Here is a 26,338-nt window from a genome sequence, read left to right as displayed (position 1 = left end):
GCTTGTATGATTTTTCCCAACAGTTGTGATTCCTACAATGTAGCTATGATTCCCATAGATGTCCCTGCGGTTCTGAACACCTTACCAGAAGAAGACAGATTGGAAACCATCGAACGGTATTTTTTAAAACTTTACTCTCTAATGCAGTTTCTTTTTTTTTTTTTTTTTATAGAGGCATGCTTTATTTATTTGTTTGTTTGTTTGTTTGTTTTGTTTATACATGCACTGGGTACAGTCAGAAGCGCGGGAGGGTGAGAGAATTCACCAGAGCCAGAGCGGGGAGCAGAGCAGGCAGAAGGACCGAAGTACACTGCTGAGGGGAGCAGCGGGCGGCAGGAGAGGTCTGCGGGCCATGTGGGACCCTCCTCCGGTGGCCGGGGAGCAGCCGGGGATCGAACCGGCGCCGCAGAGGCCGCGGGGCAGCTTCGCAACCCAGCGCTCAACCGCTGCGCCACCGGGGAGGCCCTCTAATGCAGTTTCTTTTTCCAACATATGACAGGTGCTGTGAGAAATTTCAAAGAGCACACTGTGCCTGAGTTTGCAACTTAAACAAGATAAGGCTAACAAGATGCTAAATTCCTGGTCTCAAATTTGCTGATCTGTAGGTGCTCCTGGAACCTCTCTGGAGTGGGAGGGGGAGTTATTAGGTGGCAGGGGAACGGCTGGGAAAGGAATAGAGATGGTGCCAAATGGCCTTGGAAGGCTTCCATGATCAATTGGTGGTAATTGAAAGATGCGTAGGATTTGGAGCGGCATAAAGAACTACAGTTCTGAGCCTCCCTGGTGGCACAGGCAGTTGAGCGCAGTGCTGGTTCGATCCCCGCCTGCCGATGCCCACATGACGAGGCAGACCTCTGCTGTCTCACCCGCAGCTCCCCTCGGCAGTGCATTTCAGTTGATCTGCCTGATCTGCTCCCCACTCTGAGACCCACCCACAGGTAGTGATTCGTAGCAATATTTGAGCTTCCAAAACTTGGAATCCCAGTCTGAACAGGAAGGTGTCTCCTACTCAAACCACCTCATACAGTCATTCCCTAAGAATGGTCCAGCCAGGGTGGGACAATGCACATCTGCTCTAGGTTCAGAGGACAAGTCCTGCCTGCTCATGCCCAAGGGGGAGATGTGTAGCAGACCAAAGCATTGCTAGCACAACCTCCTCTCAGCACTAATATGTGGACTGTTGTGACTCAGTTTTCTCATCTTTGAAATGGGAATAATAGTATCTATTTCCTAGGAGGTTGTCAGAGTTATAGGTAAGAATGAGGATACTGGGATGACAATGGTAGCTATAGCAATGAACATTTTCTAAATACTAAATGTGTTTCAGGTATGGTGCTTTACAAGCCGACTCATTTAAAACCCATAATGAGGTCTTGTTATTACTCCCCACTGTAAAGATGGGGAGGCTGCTAATGGGGAGCCAGTGATGCAAAGCCCCTCAATAGTGATTCGCACAGAGCAACTGCTTCATAAAGCTTAATTTTCAATACTACAGGACTGGAACAACTTTTGCAGTTTTCAGGGGTGCCTTCCTAAGTAAAATATTGCTATGCCCACCTCTGTTTATGTGTCACTGCTGAGTTGTGTTCCTGTTTATAATTCCAATGTTGCTTTTGTTGATGTTGGAAGCATTTTGCTTTAACTGAATCTGGCAGAGACTGGTGCTTTTAAAAAAATCAATGCCCCTCCTTTTCTAAAGTAATAGGGTTGCTGCAACTAGAGGCTTCCCAACCTCCTTTGCAGTTAAGTAATCCATTCCACCAGGAACGTGAGCAGAGGCGAGGTCTCTCACTTTTGTGGTCAGGGCACTTAACAGAGCACACACATCTCTACACTCTCTCTCTGCTTTGTTTTAGCTGGTCCCCATATAGGCGGTGACCCAACTTTCACTCTCAGATAACAAAGTTCTAGGCCAAGGGCCAGCAAACCTTGGCCTATGGCCAAATCTGGCCTGCCACCTCTTTTTGTAAATAAAGTTTTATTGTAAAGTGGCCATATTAACTCATTTAAAGATATCCTATGATTCCTTCATGATGCATCAAAAGAGATGAATAGTTGAAAAGAGGCCATAAAGCCCTGCTATAGGGGATAGCAGATTATGAGTTAAAGATAACCTCAATCCCTTCCTTTTTTCTTTCCCTCATAGATTATTTATAAATATATTACTTAGTTTTTAAAGTAGTTGCACATTTTTTAGTTGTCTTTTTTGCTATTGATTTCTATTCAGATTCCATTGTGGCCAGAGAACATACTCGAAATGATTTCACTGTTGAAATCATTCAGGCTGTCTTTATGACTCAAGATATCACCAATATGGCAAATGTTTCGTGTGAACTTGGAAAGATTATGAATTCTGTCATTCCAGTTTTTGAAAAAAATGCTTTTTATTCTCTGTTTATAAGAGACTACTTCTACCATTGTATGTTGGTGGAAAGCAATTTATCGGCCTTGTGCTTTCTCAATAAAAGGAGGTGGAACTAATGTTGAAAGTCATAAGAATTTCCTAACTCTTAAATGGTCACATTGTTTCTCTACTTTGGGAAGGAAAACCTAGTCCACCTAAATGTCTTATTCTTTTTCAGTGAGCTGTGTGAACAGAATGCAGAAGTTATTTTGACTCCAGAAATGATAGAAGTGGAATTCCATATGTTAGACCACAAGAGCACCAAAAAAGAGAGGTAAGTAGATGCTTTTAAAGATTACAAGAGGTAGCGTTGGATCAGAGTTGTCCTATGTGATGTGTCCTATGTCCTGTGTCTGAATTGGACTATTTCATGCTTCAAAAGAGACATGTTTCCAGTGCTCTAGACATTTAGATTACTTTCCACCCTCAAATGTTGTTGGCATGTAACCCTTTAAAAACAAACCAAATTTTTCCACTGGGCTATGGAAAATCATTCCATTGTTTATCATTTAATTTCAGAGATATGTTTGTCTCTTACTGAGAGCTGAATGAGTTTCATTCAATAGAAGGAGCTGGCCTTGGAGCCAAATGAGACCAGGGGCAAAAGCCCAGCACTACCACTGTGTGTTCTCCGCCCAAGTTACTTATCTTCAGTAACTGGGCCTCCTCATTTATAACATGCAGATAATAAGATCTTTCTCACAATTGTGAGGATTAAACAAGATGCAATTGCGAAGACATTTAGCCTAGATGCTCAGCAAATGTTCTTTCCTTTGCTTCTCCTTCAAGGACCAACAAGCTAAACAAATGTCATCATCATCCTCCAAAAAGTCAGTTTTGAGGAAAACTTTTGTAGTATAAATAACCACCTATATAGTTCATATAGTTTATAAGTTTTAAATTCCAGGTATACTTCTTATATTTTCCTTTTTTAAAAAAAATGATATTTTTATTATTAAAAAATTCAGAAAATACAGAAAAACATAAAGAATAGAATAAAAGTAATCATCTTACTACCTAGAGACAGTAACTTGGACATTTTGATGTACGGTTTTCTAAATATTTATTTATAATCTTCTAATTAAATATTAACAGATAGTTAAGAAAAAAATTAATCATATTATACATATCGTCTTGTCTTCTACACATTCATTTAGTAATATATCACAAACGTATTTGTGACAAATTGACACCATTCTGTGTTACTGGTGGATGGGCCATAATTTATTTAGTGATCCCTCTACTGATGATTTTGTAAACTCTTTTCAATGTTTGGCTGTTACCAATAATGCTGCAATAAATGTCCTTTTGCCATAATTCCTTGTAAACTTCCCAGACTACTTCTTAAGGTAGGGTAAGTTTCTAGGAACATGATTGCTGTATTAATGTGCACCTCCAATCTTTAGTATATACTGCTCAATGGCCACCCAGAAAGCACATCAATCTACCTCCTTTCAGCAGAGGTCAGGTCTGCCCACATTCAAATGCACCAGGCAACATGGAATACTGCCATTATTTTTTCTTATTACCATTAGATTTTTCAAAATGACTGTCTCATCATTTTAATTTTAACTTTTTTGCTTACAAGTGAAATCGAAATTTTTCCTGGGCTTATCAACTATTTCTCTTCTTTTAGAAGGGCCTGTTTTGTCTATTTTATAGGAAATGCTTGCCTTTTTCTTATTTATTTGTAAGAGTACTTCATTTATTAAGGATAATTATCCTTTATTACACATGTAGCCAATTTCTCAGTTTGTTTTCTAGCTATGTTTGGGTGTTTTGGGGGAGCCCTCCTTTTCCTGAAAGAAATGCCCACATACCTTAAAGTGGATGGTGTTGCTCTGGTTGGTTTGTCATCGTTTTGGAAGCCTACAGCAAGCCGCACTTCCCAGAAAATGGACTGGCAATTTCTAGTAAAAGAAAATTTAGGGAATAAAAATTTCAAATAGCATTTCAGTGAGCATCTGTTTAGATCAGTTAATTAACAATAAAATATCAGGTTAATCTACATAGCTCATAAAACCTCTTATACCTCACCAATAGATGCGCTTGCATTTATTACAGCCTTAAAATTAATAATTGACTGGGTTTTAAATAAAAATCTTTTTTTTCCTATTTCAAAAATTATCCATGACAAAATGGCTAACCCCATGTTATATCCAATACCTCTCTGCTCAATTTGTTAATGTGAATTTTTACTATACAAAGAGCTAATGTTTGATTTGATTGCCAAGTCGTTATTAAATGAAAGAAAAGTAACTGTTGTATATCACCCAAAGTGGTAATTTTTATTCATTTCAACTATTTACCAAAAAAAAACTATTAATGAACTCTAAACATTTTCTGTACACCAAATTATCTTCTAATTTTTTTCAAAATGCACATACATTTTCACATATTTTCAATAGACATATCTATGCGATTTTTAACTTATCTATTTTGCAGCTTACATTATTCCATGTACATTTTTCATGTGTCAAAAATGTCAGCATAATTTTCCTTCTATGAACTCCGTAGTACACCAACCCGTTGAGATGCCATAGACGATGTTCGAAAGTTCTTGATTCAGGGCCTCCCCTGGTGGCGCAGCGGTTGAGCACTGGGCTGTGAAGCTGCCCGCAGCCTCTGCAGTGCCAGTTCAATCCCCGGCCGCCGGTTGAGGGTCCCACATGGCGCGCAGACCTCTCCTGCAGCGCCCGCTGCTCCCCTCAGCAGTGTACTTCGTCAGTCTGCCTGCTCTGCTCTGCTCTGCTCTCCACTCTGACTCTGGTGAATTCTCTCACCCTCCCGCGCTTCTGACTGCACCCAATGCTTGTATAAATAAATAAATAAATTTAAAAAAAAAAAGAAAGTTCTTGATTCAAAAATCCCCCCCACTTATATCAACCATTGTCCCACATTCAGTACATCATCTCTATCTTTATTTGTCTCCCACTCAGCCTGGACACACAGGGACAGACTCCAAAGAACACATGAGTGGTATTTTATTTCCCCCATAAAGATTGCTATTTATTTGGTTCCTGGCAAATATTTATTTTCATGGACACAAAGAATCATCAGCTTTCTTTCCATGACTGTTATTAACCCAAGAGTTTCTTTTTTTTTAAATTTATTTTATTTATACAAGAGCAGGGGTATAGGCCAGATGCATGGGAGGATGAGAGGATTCACCAGAGACAGAGCAGGGAACAGAACAGGCAGACGACTGAAATACACTGCTGAGGGGAGCAGCGGGTGAGACAGGAGAGGTCTGCTCACCATGTGGGTTGCTCCGAGGCCGGCGGGGATCGAACCGGCACTGCAGAGGCTGCGGACAGCTTCATAGCGCTGCACTCAACCACCTGTGCCACCAGGGAGGCCCTAACCCAAGAGTTTCTTTGCTTTGATAATGATCTTAGCTTTCTCAATACCTACGATGGGGAATCACGTTGTAAAACATCTAAAAAACTATGACTTTAGTTCTTAACACATCATCCAACAACGCTACTTAAAACACCACAAAATCACTCAATTATTAGTATCTTTAAAAGAGCGATATGACCTGCATATATTCTTAAATTGATTCCATAAAATGGGGCCACTTATTATTTTTAAATACATGCATTAGGGAACATTTTAATTCTCTGCTGTCAGATATTTCTGTTTTTTCCAATGTCAGGTATCTGCCAGAATTTTACATTTCATCCTCTTTTAGAAAATGTTTCAGAAGCACTTAATTTTATGTTCTAGTCTCCTATCTAGGCAGATCATACAGTTAAGTTCACAGTCTTTAGGTATCTGTCCTTCCAACCAAATGCACTCATCATGTCCTCCCAGATGTATATTTGGAAAGTTCTACCCAGCAACTATTGCCACACCCACAAGGTCTGGGCAGCATGGCAGCTGATCCAGGTACATAGCCCTCCCTCTTGATTCCCAACCTTTGGGGCTTTTGTCAGAGAAGGAGATCATGTGTCTACTTTACTCACAAGCATGAGGAATCAATTGATGCTGACTGAGAAGTTAGAAGACATTGTGCTAGGACATCAACAAATAATTTCTCACTTCACCTTCACAACAACATGGGAGATGGGAATCACCCATCTTACACATCTGGAGATAGGGACTGAGAGTTTAGGTAACTTAGTTAGCTGTGCTAAGAAATTAGTGCACTGAGATTCGAAACCAATGATGCATCATTTACCAGAAAGGTGTTTTCATTAGTAATAGTATTATTGCTTAATCTATTTAAACCATATGCAAACTCCTCCAGTATTCACTAAGTCATCCCTGGCAATCCTGAGCCAGCAACAGGGGGCTGGAGGGTGACCTGAGAGTTTTATGAAGCACCCTGATGTGTCCTTGTTGGGCTTTTTGATGTTTAGAGAGGTGAAAGACCAACCACAACAGGAGGAGAAGGTGGGAGAAAAGGTGCTTGAGGAAATGAAGTCTCTGCGGAGCAAAGCTCTCAACTCGTACCTGATTCTAGAATAGAAATCATCAGGAGGTCAGTTCCTCTCATTTGCTTTCTGCTGGTCACTGGTCCTTTGTGTTCATTGATGTTCTAGTCATTTTGGGAGTTAAAGATTCTAGAGAAAAAAAAATTGAAATGTAGGTGATAAATGTATTTTTAAATTATTGTTATTCTTTTTAAAAATAAAAGATCAGTATTATGATGGAAGTGTTTCAAGTTTCTTGGTCTAAGATTTAGTGCTGGCAGTACAGAGATGCTAAGAGCCCAGCACTGAGTCTTCTGGTGGTGAGGTAACCCCAGGTGCCAGAGGTGGGTTGAAGAGAGGTTTGAGGAGAGCCTTTCTTCCACCTTTTGGTGGAACCCCCCACCCCAACCACCCAGGTCCCCTTAGCATCACTGATTTTGGCTGTGGTAGCTGTTCCAGAAAAGACCAGCCTTGGTGAGGACACTGGCTCCCAAGTAGTTCTCTGGAGGCAGACACGGGGGTGGGGAGGGCAGCTGAAACTTGAGAGGACATTGTGGGGTTTAGAGCTTGCAAACTGATTTGAGAGCAACTGGATAAAACGCCTCTCGGAACTCTCAAAAGCATCTGGGACAGGAAGTCATTGCCAAGGGATCTCAAGTCCCTATGAACACATCAGTAAAAACCAGCCCTTACAATTGTGTTTGTTAACATGACTCCATTCATTTGCACAAGCTGGCAAAACATTTGTATTGTAGAATAGCAATCTGTAGAATAACAATCCATAATTATCCAAATATATTTGGCTATATTATTACCCCTCTCTTTTCTGTGCATGTATTTAAATAATTGCTATCAGACTATGTACAATTCTGAAAGGGCTCTTCATTAACTCGTTGATTCTAAATTATTTATTTTATTTATACAAGAACCGGGGTACAGGCCAGATGCGCAGGAGGGTGCGAGGATTCACCAGAGACAGAGTGGAAAACAGAACAGGCAGACTGATGAAATACACTGCTGAGGGGAGCAACGGGCGATACAGGAGAGGTCTGCCGCGCCATGTGGGACCCTCGCCGGCTGCCTGGGATCGAACCAGCACTGCAGAGGCTGCAGACAGCTTCACAGTGCTGCGCTCAACCGCCTGCACCACCAGGGGAGGCCCGATTCTAATATTTTTCTGGGATTGCTTTTACCATCGTGAAATCAAAAGTCTTTAGGAGACAGGGCCCCTAGCTACAGTGTGTTTGAGGCAGTTCTTCACATGCTTCAGACAGCTGAAGGTTGCTGATGACCGTTTTCCTGCTGTCACCCAATAGAGGAGGTAAACAAGGGAGCTTGGGTCTATGAAATTCATTTATTTTTATTGGGTGAATTTTCTGTGAGGCCAAAGGCAGGCTTTCTGACCAACTAGAAACAGGACCATTAGTTTTCCCTGGGGTCTGCCATGCACCATGCCCTTGGCCAGCCCATAAAAGGGCTGCTCACACCCTCCCCAGCACAGAAAGCGATGGTGCCAGAAGCCAGGTGACTTCCCAAGCTGGTGAAGACCAGGATGGCCTGGGTGACTTCGAGGCCTGGGCAAGATCAGGGACGGATTCTTCATAGACAACCAAGAACTCAGAGCCTCTCAACCATCTGGGCAGGAAGGGCCGTCAGAGACAGGGTCACAGGTGCCACCGCCTGAGAACACCATGCTTCCTTCCAGAGCCACCTACAACAAACTCCTCTCCCCGAGCCCCTGTCCTCCTGTGGGTCTTCTTTCTCTGCCTCCTCCTCTCCATTCTCCAACACCCTGGTCTTCCTACTCTTCCTCGACCTCTTTTCTTAAGCCACCAAATTATTCTACCTCAACAACTTAAGGGATAAAATGAAGTCACATTACTTTTACTACTCAGGGCTCACAATTACATGTCTCATCTCACAAAACAAAAATGGAGGTGCTTGCCTTTAGGGGTTCCTTTTTCTTCCTTTCTTTCCATAAGTCCAGGCACCCCGGGAGTCTTACTAGGCCCAAGACCTGATGACCAGTAAGGAGCTTGGGCCTGTGATTGCTCTGACAAGGGGCTGTCTCTGCAGGCTGGCATCTGATGGATGTCCATCTGCTGTGGGGGTGAGGGTTCACACAACATGGCTGATGAGGCAGACAGGGAGGAGTGGCCACTTCATGCCCATGCAGTCTTGGAAGATGGCATCTGCGCATGCAGGCACACACGTGCACACCAAGATGTACACATATACACAGAGAATTCAGAAAAGTCTCTGAGTGCCAGCCAGGAGCCAAGCACGGACCCTGGGCTATGACGGGATGCTACCCCAAATGTGCCTGTGGCAAAGGGATGCACCATCAACAAAAAAATACATTTTACACGGGTGTAGTACAATGCCAGGTCATGAAAAGTGCCACGAAGGAAGGCTAATGTGTGGCAAGTGACAAGGTGAGAGGGAAGGGTCACCAAAGGTCTCTCAGAAGGGGTGTCGCTGCGAGAGACCCAATGCAGTAAGTAGCATGCTGGGCAGTCTCTGCACTGAGATTTCCAGGCAGAGGGGCTGCCCCACAGAGGCCCTGAGAGGACAAGAGCTTGGCACCTAGAGGATCAGCAGGGAGGCTGGGCAGCTGCAGCAGAGTGTGCTGAGGGGATGATGGGGTGAATACAGGTGGCCAGGAGCCAAGGCATGTGGAATCTCGTGGCCAGGATACCCAAAGCCCTCAGATTTATTCTAAGTGAGATGGGCAGCCCTTGGTGTGTTTGGAGCAGGGAAGTAATGTGAACTGTTTTCGTTTTTAAACAGACTTTCTGGGCCTACATGAAGAACTGACCAGTGGGAGCAGGGATGCAAAAAAGGCAGCCAGCCAGCTAGGGACCATGAGAGGAATCTGGCGCCAGAATGTTCCAGACTAAATTCCTGTTGTCTGGCACCAGAGCCTTTTTTGAGAACAAACTGGTCAGATTCATCTCAGGGTCACACATCTTGTTACACCAACGAAGGAAAACAAACACAGGAGTTCCAGGCTGGAGTCACAGGGGCAGGGTTGAGGGACGAGGCCCAGGACATGCATCCCTGACGGCTACCCTAAGCCAGGCTTTCATGGGGAAAGGCCATACTCTTGGCTCAGACATGGGGTAGATAGTGGTCAGACCTTATTCTGGGAAAGAATTCCACTGTTCTTATGGATAGAAAGCCTTTGATCTGGCAGTACATTCGAATCCCTTGCAGAGTTTTGTAAAAAGACAATGCCCAAGCCCCAGCTCAGACCAGCTAAATGAGATTTTTTGGATTGAAACTCAGGCAGTGATCATTTTTAAAACTCCCCAAATGGATTTAATGTGTAGCCAGGACAGAGAACCACGGCCTCTAGGATAAACTCCAATTCCCTTACTTGGGATCCCCTACTCTAGTTTTCTTTTGCCACCTCTTCTTTTCCTGTAGGGACATGGGGAGAGCCTGAATTCCAGTCCTTCTCTGTAACTTTGTGACCTTCTTAACATCTCCCCATTTCAGTTTCCCTGTGTGCAAAAACAGGGCTCAGCATGAGCCCTACATGGATGGGGCTGTGAGATTTAAATTCAGAAATGTAAAAAGTGTACCTGGTGTTAAACAATAGCTGAAAAATAGTAATTCCCCTTAATTCACAAGGCAAGTCAGTAGGCATCAGTAACTTTTAAAATTTTATTTTGAAATAATTTTCACATAAGGAAAACTTACAAAGCTTCTTCAGAGACCTCCCATATGTGTTTGGCCTCATCACCCCTAATGGTGTAGTCTGCATGGTACAATTATCAAAACAGGAAATTAAAATTGGCACAATACTATTGACAAATGCCTTTTTACTATCCTGGAACCTCACATTGCATGGTGCCATCAAGTCTCCTGAGTCCCTTTTGTGTGTGTTTCTCTCTGTGTGTGTGTGTTTCTCTGTGTGTGTGTGTGTGTGTGTGTGTGTGTGTGTGTTTGTAGAAGAACTGGTGTGTAGGCCAGAGGTGCGGGGGTGAGCAGATTCACCAAAGACAGAGTAGGGAGCAGAACAGGCAGATGTACTGAAATACACTGCTGAAGGGAGCAGCGGGTGAGACAGGTGAGGTCTGCTGTGCCATGTGGGTTGCTCCCTGGTGGGCATGGAACTCAGGCCGTCACAGAGTGGTAGCGCTGAGACTGAACTGATAGGCCACCAGGGAGGTCCTCCGTGACACTTTTGACAGTTATTCTGTAGGAGCTCCTTCAGTGTGTTTGTCTAATGTTTCCTCGTGGTTAGAATGAGATTATGCATTTTTGTAAGAATTCCACAGACGTGTCATTCTTGGTGCTTCTTACAAAGGGCTACATTATGTCAATCCGCCATATTACTGGTATTAACTCCCTCGGTCACTTAAGATGCTGTCTGCTGAGTTTCTCCTCTAAAAAATTGGTAGTTTTCCTTGGTAATTAAGAGCTGTTTTAGGGCCTCCCCAGTGGCGCAGCGGTTGAGCGCTGGCTTGCAAAGCTGCCCGCAGCCTCTGCAGCGCCGGTTCGATCCCCGGCTGCTCCCCGGCCACCGGAGGAGGGTCCCCCATGGCGCGCAGACCTCTCCTGCCGCCCGCTGCTCCCCTCAGCAGTGTACTTCGCTCCTTCTGCCTGCTCTGCTCCCCATTCTGGCTCTGGTGAATTCTCTCTTATTTATTTGGAGAAATAAATAAAATAAATATTTTTTTAAAAAAGAGGTATTTTAGAGATGATAATTTGAGATTATACAAATAGCCTATTTCTCTTCATCTCAACTTTGTTCCCACTCATTTTAGCAGCCATCAGTGAATTTTGCCTACAAAGTTATGACCATGATGTTTACTTACTGATGATTTCCATGAACTGCCCTTCTCTCTTCCTCATTCATTTATAATTTATATAAGAATGGAGTCATGGATATTTATTTTATTACATGGATTATAAAACAATAATATCATTATTTATTTTGTCACCTAAATTGTTCAAACTTTAACCATTGAGAGCTCCTGTGTCCTTTCAAAATACCACCATCCTTTAGAAAGTACTTCCTTACTTTCTGACATTACAAGATAGTCCAGGTTTATCTGACATTTTCCCCTGCCTCAACTGTGGAGTCAAGTATTTCTCCAAAGAATCCTGGCTCCTTTTAGTGGAGAATGGTGCTTAGAAACCAAGACCAGGGTGCTCATTGCTCCTGAGCTTCTGCTACTTCCAGGCTCTCCCAGTGGACAGAGGTAGGAAATATCTATATTTATACTAATGCACACATCTATAACTCTGTGTCTACCTATCAAAATGATAAATCGATGCTGGTACTTCGGATTCCAGTCCAGCACCATGAGGTCCATTTTTGCCCTCCCCTGTCACTCAGGTGTGACTTCATTTTCCTACAATGATTAACCCCATTCTCATTAGCTACAGTATTTACTTATTTGTTTTACATTTTCTTATTTGTTCAAGTATTTACATTTACTTATTTGTACAATTTTTATAAGTCCATAAGGTAATACCAGAATTGTTAACTTATATCCCTATGAGAAACATATATACTAACAGGATTACAGTATTTGTGGGATTTTTTTTGTCTTTAGTTTTATAGGAGCCAGTTAAAAATAAAGTTCCTGAGGTTAGTTCTTTTATTTTTACCTCCACTCCTATCCATGTTACTATTTGTATTCCATCATGGGTTCTTCTACATCCTTGTTGTTTTCAGTTATTTGTCTATATCCAGGGCATGTGAAAGTTATGTAGAACATTGCCGCAGTTCTGAGAGAGCTGTGCAAGGAGACATGCTCATGAGGTCACTCTCTCCTCTCTCCTCATCCCACCTCCATCCCTTCCCTCATTCTACCACCCCACTCAGACCCAGCCCCTGTAGGTAACCAACCTCTTTAGTTTCCAGTTTATTCCTCTCTTTCATAAATTTTTTTAAAGCTCCCAAGGGCTGAGAACACCGCTACCTCTTTTTCACTCCTCCCCTGCATTTATCACAGGGCAGGGAGAGGGGCAGCCCAGACCCCCAAAACCTGCCTGCTCTAAATGATGCCATCCGCCGCATCAACACAAAACATATGAGACTTTAATGGGAAGGAGCTTTAATACAATTAGGAAACAACACAGGGAAGGCAAAGAATATAGTTTCTAAATCAAGCACCCAAAGTTACCCGTCCCCTCGTGGGTAAAAGTCCACCCAGACGGGATTGGCCCAGAGCAAGTCCCCAAAGCCTGTCACAAGTCTAAAGCACCTTTCAGTGGGGACCCACACAAAAGGTTCAGAAACAGCCAGGCAAGTCTGGGAGAAAAAGTGCAAAATCGACATCAAGGTAAAAGCTGCCATTGTCACCTCCCCACGGGTCTCACCCACATCTGTGCCACCCTGTCCACGACCAAAAGGCAAGTGCACTTCACGTGTCTCTCGGCTCCATGTGCCAAAGGAATATGAGTGACCAGATGGATGTTGATGGGTCTCCACTAGTCATACTCAAAGAGTGATGCAGAATCCGGATTTGGGGTTCAGCAGATAGGGTTCCACCCTCAGGCTTTCTCCTCCAACCTGAGCAAACCACAGAACAGCACTCCTTCTGGCTCCATCCTGCTTCCTTCCTTCCCCAGTCTCCTCTGCAGCTTCTTCTCTCCCTGCTCAGCTCCACCCTCCTTTTGGGTGCAGGGAACCTGTAACCTCCCCCTTTCGGGGGACCACCCTCTTACACATTCACTGGTCTCTGCAGTCACTAACTACGGCCCTCTGGGTCACTCTTGCACCTTTGTGAATGCTCTTCCTATTCCTCATGCTTTCTCACCCTGGTGCCCTTCTCAGCTCAGGTGCCTTCAGACCCTGTACTACCCCTGAAGCTAAGTCTTTCACCTCTGCATGCCCAGTCCCTGCCACTATTGAGGAGAGAGGGGCCCTCTTGAGGGTCATTGCTTCTTCAGGGAACTGCTTCCCTTAACATCCAGATTCAACATCACTTTGTCTACTTTACTTCATTCAACATGACCAGCCAGCAGTTACTGAGGCCCTGGCTATTGCCCCAGCCCATCTCCTTTCTCCCTGGGCCCCCAGCATGGCATTATTTGTATGAACTTTCTTGCTCAGGGCTTACAATCACTTTGAGTCTATTCTCATGTCAGTGCATGCATTTATGTCCATCTCAGCTTCCCCGCCTATAAACAGAATTTTTCTCCCTGTCTTCCCAGGGTCATTGTGTGGCTGTGGCCCCTTAGAAAGATTGTCAGACTGAGTTGGGGGTCTGGTGCCACCTGGTGGATGCCACCAGAGAGAGGCCTTTCTGCCTCCCAAGTTGTAGCCTTAGATTCCACCAGAAACCCAAGCATCTTCCAAATATGGAATATCACCTACGCCTTTCTTCCTTTTGTCAGAATGTTATAGAGCAACAAAGTCTGTATGGAATTAGCTTTAGGACATCCTTTTCCCCCTAACAAGAACACCTTTAGGTGGGGAAAAGCAAGGAGAGCATCTATGTATTGTCCTCTGTAATCAACCCATGAAAAAAGTTCCTGCAACACAGGGGACTCCCTGCAGCATCAGTTAGTTTCCAAAAGGAATCAAGGATAAAATCAAGGCTTGGCTACATGAATGAGGAATTTGGGGTTTCAGTGGCTGTCTCTGAAAACCTTCCAGCTTCCTCTGTCTTGTATTTGCTCAGATTATCACATCATTCTCTCTCTAAGCCAAAGAAATTTATAAAACCAAAAAAAAAAAAAAAAAACCTCAGGATAATTCACTTTGGTTGCTTCACTTTATGAGTAATTATAATTGCTTTCATTTTTGGGACTTTTGGTTTCCAATGTTTTTTCTAAATGATCCTTGAAATGTCCTGAAACATACAGAGTAAGTGTTATTATCGTGGGGAAATTGAGGCCCAGAGAGCTTCCTTGTCCTGGACTTGCCCAATTAACAGAAATGTCAGATTGGAGCAGAGTTCAGGTTTCCTGATTCTCTATCCATTTTTCTCTCTACCATATGAAAATCAGTGGAAATATTACAGACTTGTCATTCTGAGCTTTTTACTTAAATGTTCAAATTTGGCTAAGCAAGATTGCATGATATTTATATTTCACTTAATTATTTCTTCTTTAAAATGGGTAGTGTGGAAAAAATACAAATTAGCCAATGTCCTAGCTCTAAAAGCAGTTTGGATCAGGAAGTATGTTTGCCCCAAGAGGGCAGCAGCCATGTTCTGCTCTCTTCTGTCCCCACAGCACAGCACGATGCTTGGCACAAAACTAGCCTCTCAAAAACCATTTGTAAAATCAAAGCATGTAAAAAACATGTGACAGCTCTCTAGTATCTGCTTACCATTTCTTGTTTATGGAGTATGCTTGCTATAAGCAAAATAAGAATTGAACCTAAAATTTAGAACATCAGAGGTAGAAGGATAGGGAACATCATTTAGCCTCACCCAGGTAAATAACAGTATAATCTCTGCAAATTAAGCAAATTCATAGTTTCCTTGCATTTCATTAAATAGAGGGAAATAACAATATCGATAATGTATAATAAATAGCAGCTGTTATTAGGATCTCAATATTTATTTGTCAAAGGAGTAAGATTGAGTCTTTTCCCACCACTCCATCTTCCTCATTCCCCTGCCCATCATCCATTCATTCATCTGCTATTCTCCAATAACTAAGTCGAGATCGAGTCATGAAAAAGAACTTTCTTTTTTATGAATATTTATTTATTTAAATTAAAAAAAATTTATATATATTTTACATCATTCTTGTACAAGGTATGCTTTCTCCTCTCAAGTGTAGTCCCTGTGGAATTCCCACCACCAGTTCACCTGTGTCCCATCACCATAGTCCCTTGTGCTTTTCCACCCCTGTTTTGATCCTTCCCCCACCCTCTCCCCTGCAGAATGTCTCTGATTTATAGTTGCCTGTTGATTTTGATTTTTAATTTATGATGATTATTTTCTCCCCTGATCCCTTATTTGTATCCTCTACATTCCTCCTGTAAGTGAAGCCATCTGATATTTTTCCTTTCTTTCTGGCTTATTTCACTGAGCATAATCCCTTTCGGCTCCATCCATGTTGCTGTGAATGGCATGAGTTTATCTTTTTTGATTGCTGAGTAATATTCCATTGCATATATATACTACATCGTCTTGATCCAGTCATCTATTTTTGGGCATTTGGGTAATTTGGGTAAAGGATATTAGACCAGAAAACTTCTTAAAAAATTCTTTTGCAAAGTAGCAAAAGTGTGCCAGACTCATTTCCTGACCACGGTGCAAGAAGTTACTAAACAAATTTAGAAATCTCCTGTTTTAATCCTTTGGCAATTAAACAACATCTACCACTATCAATCAACATTCCTAAATAATTTCTGGATTAAAATAGAAATCAGCCTGTGATTATGCAGGTGTATATTTTCACAAGTCTTTTCCCTTTTCTAGATGGTTATGTTGATGAAGCATTACATGAAAGAACACTAAGCAGGCTCATGGAAATGTTTTAAAGGGTGGGAGGTTTGGGATGTGGGCCTCGGGGAAAGCAGAGGAATGGATGGAAAGCAGGTTTTAAGCTCTCTCATGCCCTTTCAAAGATGTGAATGGGTCTGTCTCAGGTCTCTGTCCAGACCTTGCAGCCTTGCCCTGAGTCAGACCACACACATTTGTCCTTCTCCCACTAGATGGCATCACAGAGTGGAGTTTCTGTTAGCAAGGCAACAGATCTACCTCTACTAAAGAACTTCTCACAGAAGGCCCCTTTATCCAGAGCACAGAGGGCTGGGGCTGCCACTCACCTAGGAGGTACAAGGCCCATAGCACCATCCCCCCTCCTCCTCATAGTGAACTGATCAGAGCAAACAAGCTCCTTATGTTACAGGGCAGACCCAGGAGAAAAGAGGATGACCCAGTTTGTGAGTCCTCACCTGTGCATTTAAGAATACAGGACAAGACCCAAAAGCAAATACACAGAGAAAAACAAGAGAAGAATGATTTTAAAGCAATCATTTACATTCAGACTGAGAAAAGGAAGAGAAGAAAACTTACTAGCTGGCATGTGGCCAGATACTATCTCTTCTACCCACAAATGGCATCAACTGAGCAGACACCAGTGTGCAGTGGGAACCAGCCATAAGGGGAGAGAGAGAGAGAGAAGAGAAAGCAGATCACATGAGTTCCATCTTTTTTAAAATTAATTTCTTTCATTGTTGTTCATTTTTGTATATTTTTGTACTATACCTGCATGGAGAAATTGGTTTCTCCACGCAGGTATAGTCCCCATGCGGACCTTGAAAGACAGAGCACTATGTTTATTGGAGCATTATTTACAATAGCCAAGCTATGGAATGCCCTAAAACAAGTGAATGGATCAAGATGATGTGGTGTGTGTGTACATACACACACACACACACACACACACACAATGGAATACTAATCGGTGATCAAAAAAAAAATAAACTCATGCCATTTTCAGCAACATGTGTGGAGCTAGAAGGGATCTGCTAAGTGAAATAAGTCAGAAGGAGAAAGACAAATATCGGATAGTTTCACTTATATGTGGAATACAGAAAAACCAAACAAAGGGTCAGGAAAAAGACAAAACTTACAAGCTGACCATAGATCTGAGGCATCCGGCAGGGAAGGAAGTGGAAGGGGGGGTCAAAACAGGGGAGGGAGAGCACAAGGGACAGTGGAGATGGAGCACGGGTGCTGTGGTGGGAGAACTACATGGACTACAACTGAGGTGAGAAATAAAATACCGTCCAAAAAAGAAAATAAATTTAATATATATATTTTTTAAAGATCAGAAGCAAGACATGGCTGCCCAATTCACTAGTTCTGTTCAACATGGTGTTAGAAGTTCTAGTTAGTCAGAGCAATTAGATAAAGAAATAAAAAGTATCCAGATTGGAAAGGAAGAAGTAAAATCATCTGTTTGCAGATGATATAATCTTTTTTTAAATAAATTTTATTTTTATAAATAAATAAATTGCAGCCCCCTTATTTTGACCCCAATCCCTCCCCTCCCCGCCCCACCCCCCCATAGAGTGTCTCTGGTTCATAGTTTTTTGTTGATTTTGATTTTCACTTTCTTATAGTTGTTCATTTTCCTGGTCCCTTATTTAAGTTTTCTAGATTCCTGCTATGAGTGAGACCATCCGGTATTTTTCTTTTTCTTTCTGGCTTATTTCGCTGAGCATGATCCCTTCCAGCGCCATCCATGTTGCTGCAAATTGCATGTGTTTCAGATGATATAATCTTATCTGTAGATTACCCTAAAGATTCCACATGCACACATATGTATCCACACCTGCTAGAACTAATAAATTAATTTAGCAAACTAGCAGGATCCAAATCCAACACACACAAACCAGTTGCTAGATATTAAGGTCATGCTTCCTCCTACCTCACAAAATGAGCGATTCATTAATATCCTCTAATACTCAGTCCATATTCACATTTCCCCAGTTATCTCAAAGGTGTCCTGTTTTAGAAAATGAACTGCTGATTCGGGATCCCAACAAAAATTCACAAATTACATTTAACTTCTATGTCTTTCAAGTCTCTTTTAAGTCTCCTTTCCCTCCATGTTTTTTATGTCATTGATTTGCCACATTGTTTGCCCTGTAGAGTATCTCTCATTCTGGACCTGGCTGAGGGCACATATTATAGCACTGTTTACACACAAGCAACTGAGGAGCCAAAGTTGGAGTCTCAGAACCAGAACGGATCTGAATAGTAAGAGCTATGCTGGGTACTGCACATACAAGAATTCATTGAACTCCCACAATAACCCTAGGAGGTAGGTAATATTCTCATCCGCATTTTATAGATAGGAACACTAGGCATAACATGACACAGCTAGTAATGGATACCACCAAGGTTTGATCCCAGCATTCTGCCTCCAACATCTATGCTCTTTACCACTGCCAGGTTTACATCTGATCACTGAAGTCCTTTGCTCCAGACAAGGTGCCTTTCAAAGCTGAGATTAAAGGGACACTCCAAGTCCTATTCAGGGGCAAGTAACTTGAAATGTCCCCTTCCCCCCTTGTTAGGCAAATAAGTATCTAATTATCTTCTAGGATTAGAATATAATAAGGGCGTCTTCCTGGTGGCTTACAGGTTAAAGTCTCAGTGCTATCAAGCTATTGCCAGCCACTGCGGCATGAGTTCCATCCCCAGTCAGGAAGCTAACCCACTTGGTGCTACAGACCTCTCCTGTCTCGCCTGCTGCTACCCTCAGCAGTGGATTTCAGTCAACCTGCCTGTTCTGCTCCCCACTCTGTCTCTGGTGAATCCTCTCAACAACCCCTGCACCTCTGACCTACACCCCAGTTCTTGCATGCATACATATTTTTTTTTAAAAAGGAATATAACAAGTTCCCTTGAGATACATATTATCTTCACTTTAGAAACGAGGAAAGTGAGGTCAAAAGAGATAGCATTCTTTCCCCTGCCTCCTAAGGAAGTCTCCCCGGGGGCTACAGTCTCCGTAAGCACCGACCCTAGGCTGTGGGGCTAGCCCAAGTTGGGATAGCTGCGCTGGATCAAGGTTCTTCACTCATGTCAGGGTCCTCTCTGCCTGACCACCCCATGACTCTACAGTACAGCCATGAGTCAAACCTGAGACAGAACACAAAGGGTTAGCTGGGCATCATGCATGGACCCCCTGCAGCTAATCCTTTTGTGCTGCAGAGCTCTCTCTTGGACAGAGCGCTGACCCATGGAAGAGACAAAGACCCTCCGGCTGGCGTAAGACCGCCTCACCCACACAGGGCTGTCGTTTTCCCGAGGGCTACAAGAGATGACCAAGGCAGGCTTCCAAGAGCAGAGCCCCAGCGATAACCCGCGCCGAACGGGTCACCGCGGGAGACCCAGCAGGTCGCAGGCCCGCTCCGGACGCCCAGCTGGGAGGGGCTGCGAGCGGGGGCCTGGCCGCCAGCAGGCCCCGCCCACGGCCCCCGCCCACGGACAGAGGCCCCGCCCCCAGATCACCGCCCCGCGGTCGCGTCCCCTAAGCCCCGCCCCCACAGCCAGCGGTCCCGCCCTACAGCCACGCCCCTGGACCCGCCCCCTAAGCCCGGCCGGGGCCTCCGAGTCCCGCTCTGTGTAGGCCCCGCCCCCTGGCCCCGGCCGGCGTGCTTTGCGCCCGGCCCCGCCCCGCGCACGTGCCGCGGCGTCCCTGGCGGCGGCGGAAGAGGTGAGCGAGCGGCGCGGGGCGCGCAGGCGCGTGGGTCCGGGCGCCGGGCCCCCTCCCCGGCTCCCCCTCGCCGGGTTGGGAGCCGCCGGGCGTTGCCTCGGAAGCTGGGGTGAAAGCTGAGCGGGGACCGCCCGCTGAGGGTCCTGCGACCCCTCCTGGCAGCCTCCGAGGCCCACCTGGCCCTGGAGGACGTTGCGACCTTGGCCGGGACCCTGTCTCGCCGAGCCTGGGGAGAAGGTGTGACAGGGCGGGCCCCGGGAAAGCCCTGTAACAAAAGGTCCAGGTGCCGGGACTCTGGGAGGTTTGATTACACCAGGCCAAGCAGCACCCCGCGTTCTGGTTAATTACACGCTCCGCAGGAAGGCAGTGAGCGCCCACCGAAGTTAAATATTTGAATATTTACTGAAATATTCATCTGTATGAAATACTTGGCATAGTATGTAAGTTAGCGTTAAAAATTTTCTAAAATGAAAAGTTTGCTGTGGATCCCTGACAGCCTGTGCTCAAATACTGTGCCTTGTATTCTGCTAGAGCTACCAAGAGCTGGAAACTTACCGGCTGCCTTCAACTAAGTGGCAGCAGTGGCGAGCTTTGTAGCCTATGTCTTCTGCACAAACTCCCTTCCTCTTGCCCTGGAAGCCTGACTGGACCCCTGCATGGCCCTCCCTGTCTGCAAATAAATGACAGTTTGTTTGCTCACAATTCTAAAGGATAGAAGTCCAGCAGGACTGGTTTCTTCTGAGGCCTCTCCCAGAAGATCACCTTCTCACTATTGTCTTCTTATGGTCCCTGTCTTAATCTGCTCTCATAAGTATTTTTTAAAAAAGATTTATTTATTTATGCATACAAGTACTGGGGTACAGGCCAGCAGTGGGGGGGTGGTGGTGAGAGGATTCACCAGAGACAGAGTGGGGAACAGAACAGGCAGACTGACTGAAATACACTGCTGAGGGGAGCAACGGGAGAGGTCTGCTGCACCATGTGGGTATCTCCCTGGCCTGGGATGGAACTCGTGATGCAGTGGCTGCGGACAGCTTCATAGGTTGCGTCTTAACCCCTTGCGCTACCAGGGAGGCCCTACTCTCCTAAGTACACCACTCACTTTGGATTAGGACTCACCGAAGTGACAACCTTTTGACTTAATCCTTTAAAGACTGCTTCTAAATGCTGTCACACTCTGAAGTGTTAGGGGTTAGGACTTCAACATGAATTTGGTGAGGGACACAATTAAGCTGGTAGCAATGCTGCTTGACTAGTTTTTACTTTTGACTAATTTACTTAATCTGTGCCTCCACTTCCACTCCTGTAAGTATGTGTAACAGCAATAATTAGGTTATGGAGTTGTGAGGATTCGATTGTTAGATAATATACATAAAGCTCTTAGAACTGTCTAGTATAAAGGATGTACTTCATAAGCTGGATATGTTTCATCTATAAATCAGTGATCATAAGGCTTCACCGTGGGATGAATAGTAGAGTAAGGTGTTTGGGTACTTGGTGTTCTGCTAATTATGGGAATAAATGATCACAACCATTATCACAGAGGGCGTCTGCCAGACATGAATTTTTATGTGTGTTTATTTGTGTACCCATCAGAGCCACCCTCCTTGTGTCCATTTAGCAGATGGAAGTGACCGAGGTGAAGCTGGAATTGAACTCAGGCTCTGGAGCTCACAAACTTAACTGCTGTACTATATTGCTTCAGTTAAAAAAGATTGGGGTGTGGAAAAGAAGGGCTGTATGAGATTTGCAGCCTGCAGGTGGGCCCAGGGAACTAACAGCTGACTTCTCTTTTTCTTGGCCCAGGTTTACAGCAGTGGCAGCACCCATGGCTGGTCCCCTGTGGCGGGCCACAGTCTTTGTGCAGAAGCACAGGACAGGCCTACTGGTGGCTTCCTGTGCAGGCCTGTTTGGGGCTCAAATTTCATACCACATCTTCCCAGATCCTGTGGTCCAATGGCTGTACCAGTACTGGCCACAGGGCCAGCCTGCCCCACTCTCCCCAGAGCTGCAGACGCTCTTTCAAGAAGTGCTACAGGACATGGGCGTCCCCTCAAGCCATTGCTATAAGGCCTTCACCACCTTCACCTTCCAGCCTGTGAGTGCCGGCTTCCCACGACTTTCTACTGGGGCAGTGATGGGAATCCCCGCCAGCTTCCTAGGTGGCCCAGTGGTCAACAGTGATCATCCTGTGATTGTACATGGGCAAAGAGTGGACTGGCAGAGCCCAGCAGGCACCAGACTGAGAGATGCCCTGATTCTGTCCCATGATGCCCAGAAATTCGCCTTGGCCAGGGAAGTGGTATACCTGGAGAGCAGTGCAGCTGTCTTGCAGGCCCTGCCGGCCCCAGCTTCCCTGGCAGGAACTTGGGCACTAACTGTGGGTGCCAAGCATGCCCTGGGGCTCTATGGAGGCCCAATGAACTTACGGGCTGCCTTCAACTTAGTGGCTGCAGTGGCAGGCTTTGTAGCCTATGCCTTCTGCACTGACTCCCTTACTCTTGCCTTGGAAGCCTGGCTAGACCGCCGCACGGCCTCCCTGTCTGCAGCCTATGCCCGAGGTGGAGTGGAGTTCTTTGAGAAGGTTCTCTCTGGGAACCTTGCCCTGCGCGGTCTTTTGGGCAAGCAAGGCGAGAAGCTGTATACACCCAGTGGCAACATCATTCCCAGACATTGGTTCCGCATCAAACATTTGCCCTACACAACCCGCCGGGACTCTGTGCTGCAGATGTGGAAGGCAACACTCCAACCTGGCCACTCTTAAGGGCTCATCTCAAAGACAGTTCCAGCTGGTGCAGGACCATCTTGCCATGAGGGGACCCTCAGCGCCTTTGCGCCCACAGCCCAGTGTCAGGAAAAGCAGACTTTAAACAGTCTAGATCCTTCCCCACCCCAGCACTTAGGATCTCAGTGATATTGGGCCAGTCCCTTTATGTATCTGCGCCTTGGTCTCCCGAGTTGTAAAATGGGGAGGATGTGAACTACCTGATAGAATTGTCAGGTTGTGTGAGATCGTGAACAGATGGGCCCGGCAGCACGGGCCTGCTGTCAATAAACAGGACATCCCTCCTTAATCTTTGAACTCCAGCGGGCTGCGGGAGTCAGCCCCATCTCCACAGTAGAGGTGTTGGTGAAGACCCACCCATGGTCTGCCAGTGGTCGAATCCCAGGTTCCCTCTGCGCGGGCACAGAGGAGAAACTGAGAGGCCAAGATGAAAAATTAGTGTAGGCCTGTCATGTAGGGGTGGGACTTCCAGGGTGGTGTGCCCAGTGCAGATGGCATGTTAAGAGCGGGCTGGGCAGCAGACAAGGGGCAGTGGGACCCAGGGCCTAAAGGGGAGGTTATCCCGGAGCCTGGCAAGACTTGCGCTGAGGGGCACCTCCTGGCAGGAGCTGTCACGAAAGCAAAGGAAGAAACAGGCCACTGAAAAGCAAGGCCCTGCAGGGAGGAGCCCTCTGCTCAGACTCCGGGGCACATGGCATTGGAGAGGAGCGGAGGGGAGGGGAGCTGGCAATGGCAAGCTTGACTCCCAGGAGCAGTGAGAACTGTGTGGTGGAGACAGGGTAGATTGTGCCTGGGGTCACACTCAGCACCCAGAGGAAGGCTGTACCCATGGCCTGCTTGTTTCCCCTAAGGCCTCTCACGGTGGACGGAACATACCCCACTTTTGATCCTTTGGCAGGACGCCTAAGCAGAGAAATGAGGACAGCGGTGATCAGTGAGCTGGGTTTGCTTGGCCATTCATATGTTTTTCTTGGAGAGTACTTTTCCCCTGGAAGAGCTGAAAAATTCAGACCTGGTGCCAGAATTCTCAGGGTACACGATTAGGCCATCCATATCTAGGGGAGGGGGCAGAACTGTACCAGGAAGGTCATTTAGCAGTGGCAGAAAGGTGTGGCAGGGAGCTGCGAATGGAGAAGAAGCAGGGCAGGGAAGGCACGCTGCTGGGTCCTTGGCCATGGGTTGGGTTGAGGCATGGTGCTCTGGCTCCATTCTGTGCCCCCCGCTGGGTCCTTCCACCAGGTCTACCCTGACTGAGTTCCTGACGCTCAAGCACCGCATCTCAAGTCCCTGGGACAGCAGCAGGCGTAGGCTCAAAGATAGATGAGCGAGTGAGTGGGTGATCTCCACTCGGAAATAACACTTCAGGGGAGCTCCTTGGAATGTCACCCAGCTGCTGCCGCCACATGGGGTTGATTATTGGCTGGAGATAGGTCATTTGGGGTCTGAATGTTCTGAGCTTCCCCACCCCAACTTCTCTCAATACTGCAGGAGTTCAAATGGCTTCAAGGCTTTCCTGCCGATCTGCCCAAATGATTTAAGTAAGGGAGCCCCAATGAGCGGGGAGGCACACCCTAAAATGGCTCCTGGCTTGGCTCTGTCTATTCCAAATCACAAGTTTTGTCTCCACTCAGACTGCTTCCAGTCCCCACACCTGCTTTCCATGGCCCACATCCAAACCTTGACTCACAGAGCCCCACCTTGAGATTCTGCACATCCCTAGACAAAGTTATCACCTGAACCCTTCAGTGCACTCCCCACCCCCTCTCCAAGTTTGCAGCAGAGAAGTAGCAACTTTTGCTGAGAAACTCGGCTGGGCAGTTCTCTCTGCCCACCACTAACCCAGCTGCCAGCCTCAGTGATGCTCCTACCCATCCTCAACCTCCCAGGCTTTACTTTTTTGGGCCACCAGGCAGTTCTCCCACCTCTCCTAGCTCTTGGAAATGCAGGTCTCTCACTTCTGCCATTTAAGCCCTTTGTGAGTAGCACCCGACTTTTGATGACATGCACCTCTGAACCTGGGCCTGCGGGCCTCTCTAATCATGTGTCATCCTCTCTCCCAGGCTCTGTGCGTCTTAGTCTCACCAGCACTTTGGTTCCTTAAGTACCATCTCCCTCCTTACCCACAGTGTCCTCCATCAGGGTGGAACCCCGCTGCTGCCCTTGGCTGTTACTTAGTGCTCCTCCTGCAAGAAGACTCAGTACCTGTGCCTCTCCCTAGCCCTTACTGCTGACCCTAATTATATAATTAAGCTTCCATGGAGTTAGTGGCTTAACATCTCATCTGCTGAAATGAGGGTTGTGCATCATGTACAGGTCTGGACCAGCACTCTATAACATTTTAAAATAAATGGACAAGTTTTTTTTTTTTTTAAGATTCATTTATTTATACAAGAACGGGGGTACAGGCCAGAGGCACAGGAGGGTGAGAGAATTCACCAGAGACAGAGCAGGGAGCAAAACAGGCAGACGGACCGAAAAACACAGCTGAGGGGAGCAGCAGGTGAGACAGGAGAGGTCTGCCGCGCAATGAGGTTATCTCCCTGCCTGGGCGGGAATCAAACCCATGCTACAGAAGCTGTGGACAGCTTCACAGCGCTGCGCTCAACCCGATGCGCCACCGGGGAGACCCAACGGACAGGTTCTTAAGCTACAACAGACACAGGCCTGCCCCCCTAAAGTTTCTGAGCAATTGCAATAAGGCTGGCTGTGGAGGCCATATGAATTATATGTGATCCTGTTCTGTCTTCCCAATTTGGGATTTTTCCAAGGACAGAGTTCGATCCCTATCTCCCTAACTGTAACCCAATAGAAACTAATCAGTATTCCCAAAGATATATGTAAGAGCATTATCTACAATACAAAAAACTTAAGAGTAATGGAATGTAGAATAGCAATGACGTGAGAGATTTTGGTATATCCATTTTTTGAATTTTGTTCAGGCACTGAAAGGTATAATTATGAAGACTGGTAGAAATATGTATCAAACTGCATCAAATATTGGTTGTAAATATCAATTATTTTTAAAATATGAAATATTACCTTATGTTGATTGCAATAATAATTTTCTTTCTGCTAGAAAGAAAATTCATAAATTGAAAGTAAGTCTGTTAAGGTAGAATTTTGAATGACTTTATTTTAGGGGTTAGGACTTAGCACCATATATATTGATAGTTGTATGTATGAAGGCTCATTTCGCGGGACCTCCTCTCCCTGCATTAAGGTGACAGGTCCTGGCATAAGTGCTCCTTGGGGTGTGGCCAACCTTCTGTCCGTCGGTTACTGTGCAGTCATGAAAATGTGCTGCACAGATCTGCTGTGGGGAGCAGCATTGACTGACAGTCCCAGCTGTTGTGTCTCTAGATCCACCACATTTGCACTGAGGCCATGCCTCTGCTGGCTGCTGCGGCCAATGACTGCTCCCGAGGGCAGTACTAACGCAGGCCCATGTCAGTGAATGCTGGACTCCTCCAAGGGTGACTGTGGCTTGAGCACCTCCCTTCAGTGACCTTGGCTGATCTTTTTTTATTTTTGTAAATTTTTTATTGAAGTACCATTGGTTTACAGCGTGTTAGT

The 26,338-nt window shown here is 45.4% G+C and overlaps 2 protein-coding genes across 2 annotated transcripts in view; both read left to right on the top strand.

Moving 5' to 3' along the window:
* CFAP221 (cilia and flagella associated protein 221) overlaps nucleotides 1-6,877 on the top strand; it is a gene marked incomplete at both ends in the record, with an annotated part of 86,008 nt that extends 79,131 nt beyond the window's left edge. Inside the window, 3 exons of the mRNA XM_084254269.1 lie at nucleotides 24-116; nucleotides 2,583-2,678; nucleotides 6,769-6,877. Of these exons, the coding sequence (XP_084110395.1) occupies nucleotides 24-116; nucleotides 2,583-2,678; nucleotides 6,769-6,877 (298 nt within the window). The remainder of the gene's footprint in view (nucleotides 1-23; nucleotides 117-2,582; nucleotides 2,679-6,768) is intronic.
* A 14,913-nt stretch (nucleotides 6,878-21,790) lies between these two features.
* Nucleotides 21,791-22,744, top strand: TMEM177 (transmembrane protein 177; the record flags this gene model as incomplete). The annotated part of the gene is made up of 1 exon (XM_084242905.1): nucleotides 21,791-22,744. Exon 1 carries the CDS (start codon nucleotides 21,809-21,811, stop codon nucleotides 22,742-22,744), a length of 936 nt encoding a protein of 311 aa, XP_084099031.1. The 5' UTR covers nucleotides 21,791-21,808.
* Nucleotides 22,745-26,338: the final 3,594 nt, after the last annotated feature.

The sequence above is a fragment of the Talpa europaea genome, assembly GCF_964194135.1.
Source record: "Talpa europaea genome assembly, chromosome: 1".
Taxonomy (NCBI): Eukaryota; Metazoa; Chordata; class Mammalia; order Eulipotyphla; family Talpidae; genus Talpa; species Talpa europaea.
This window is presented reverse-complemented; position numbering and strand designations above follow the sequence as displayed.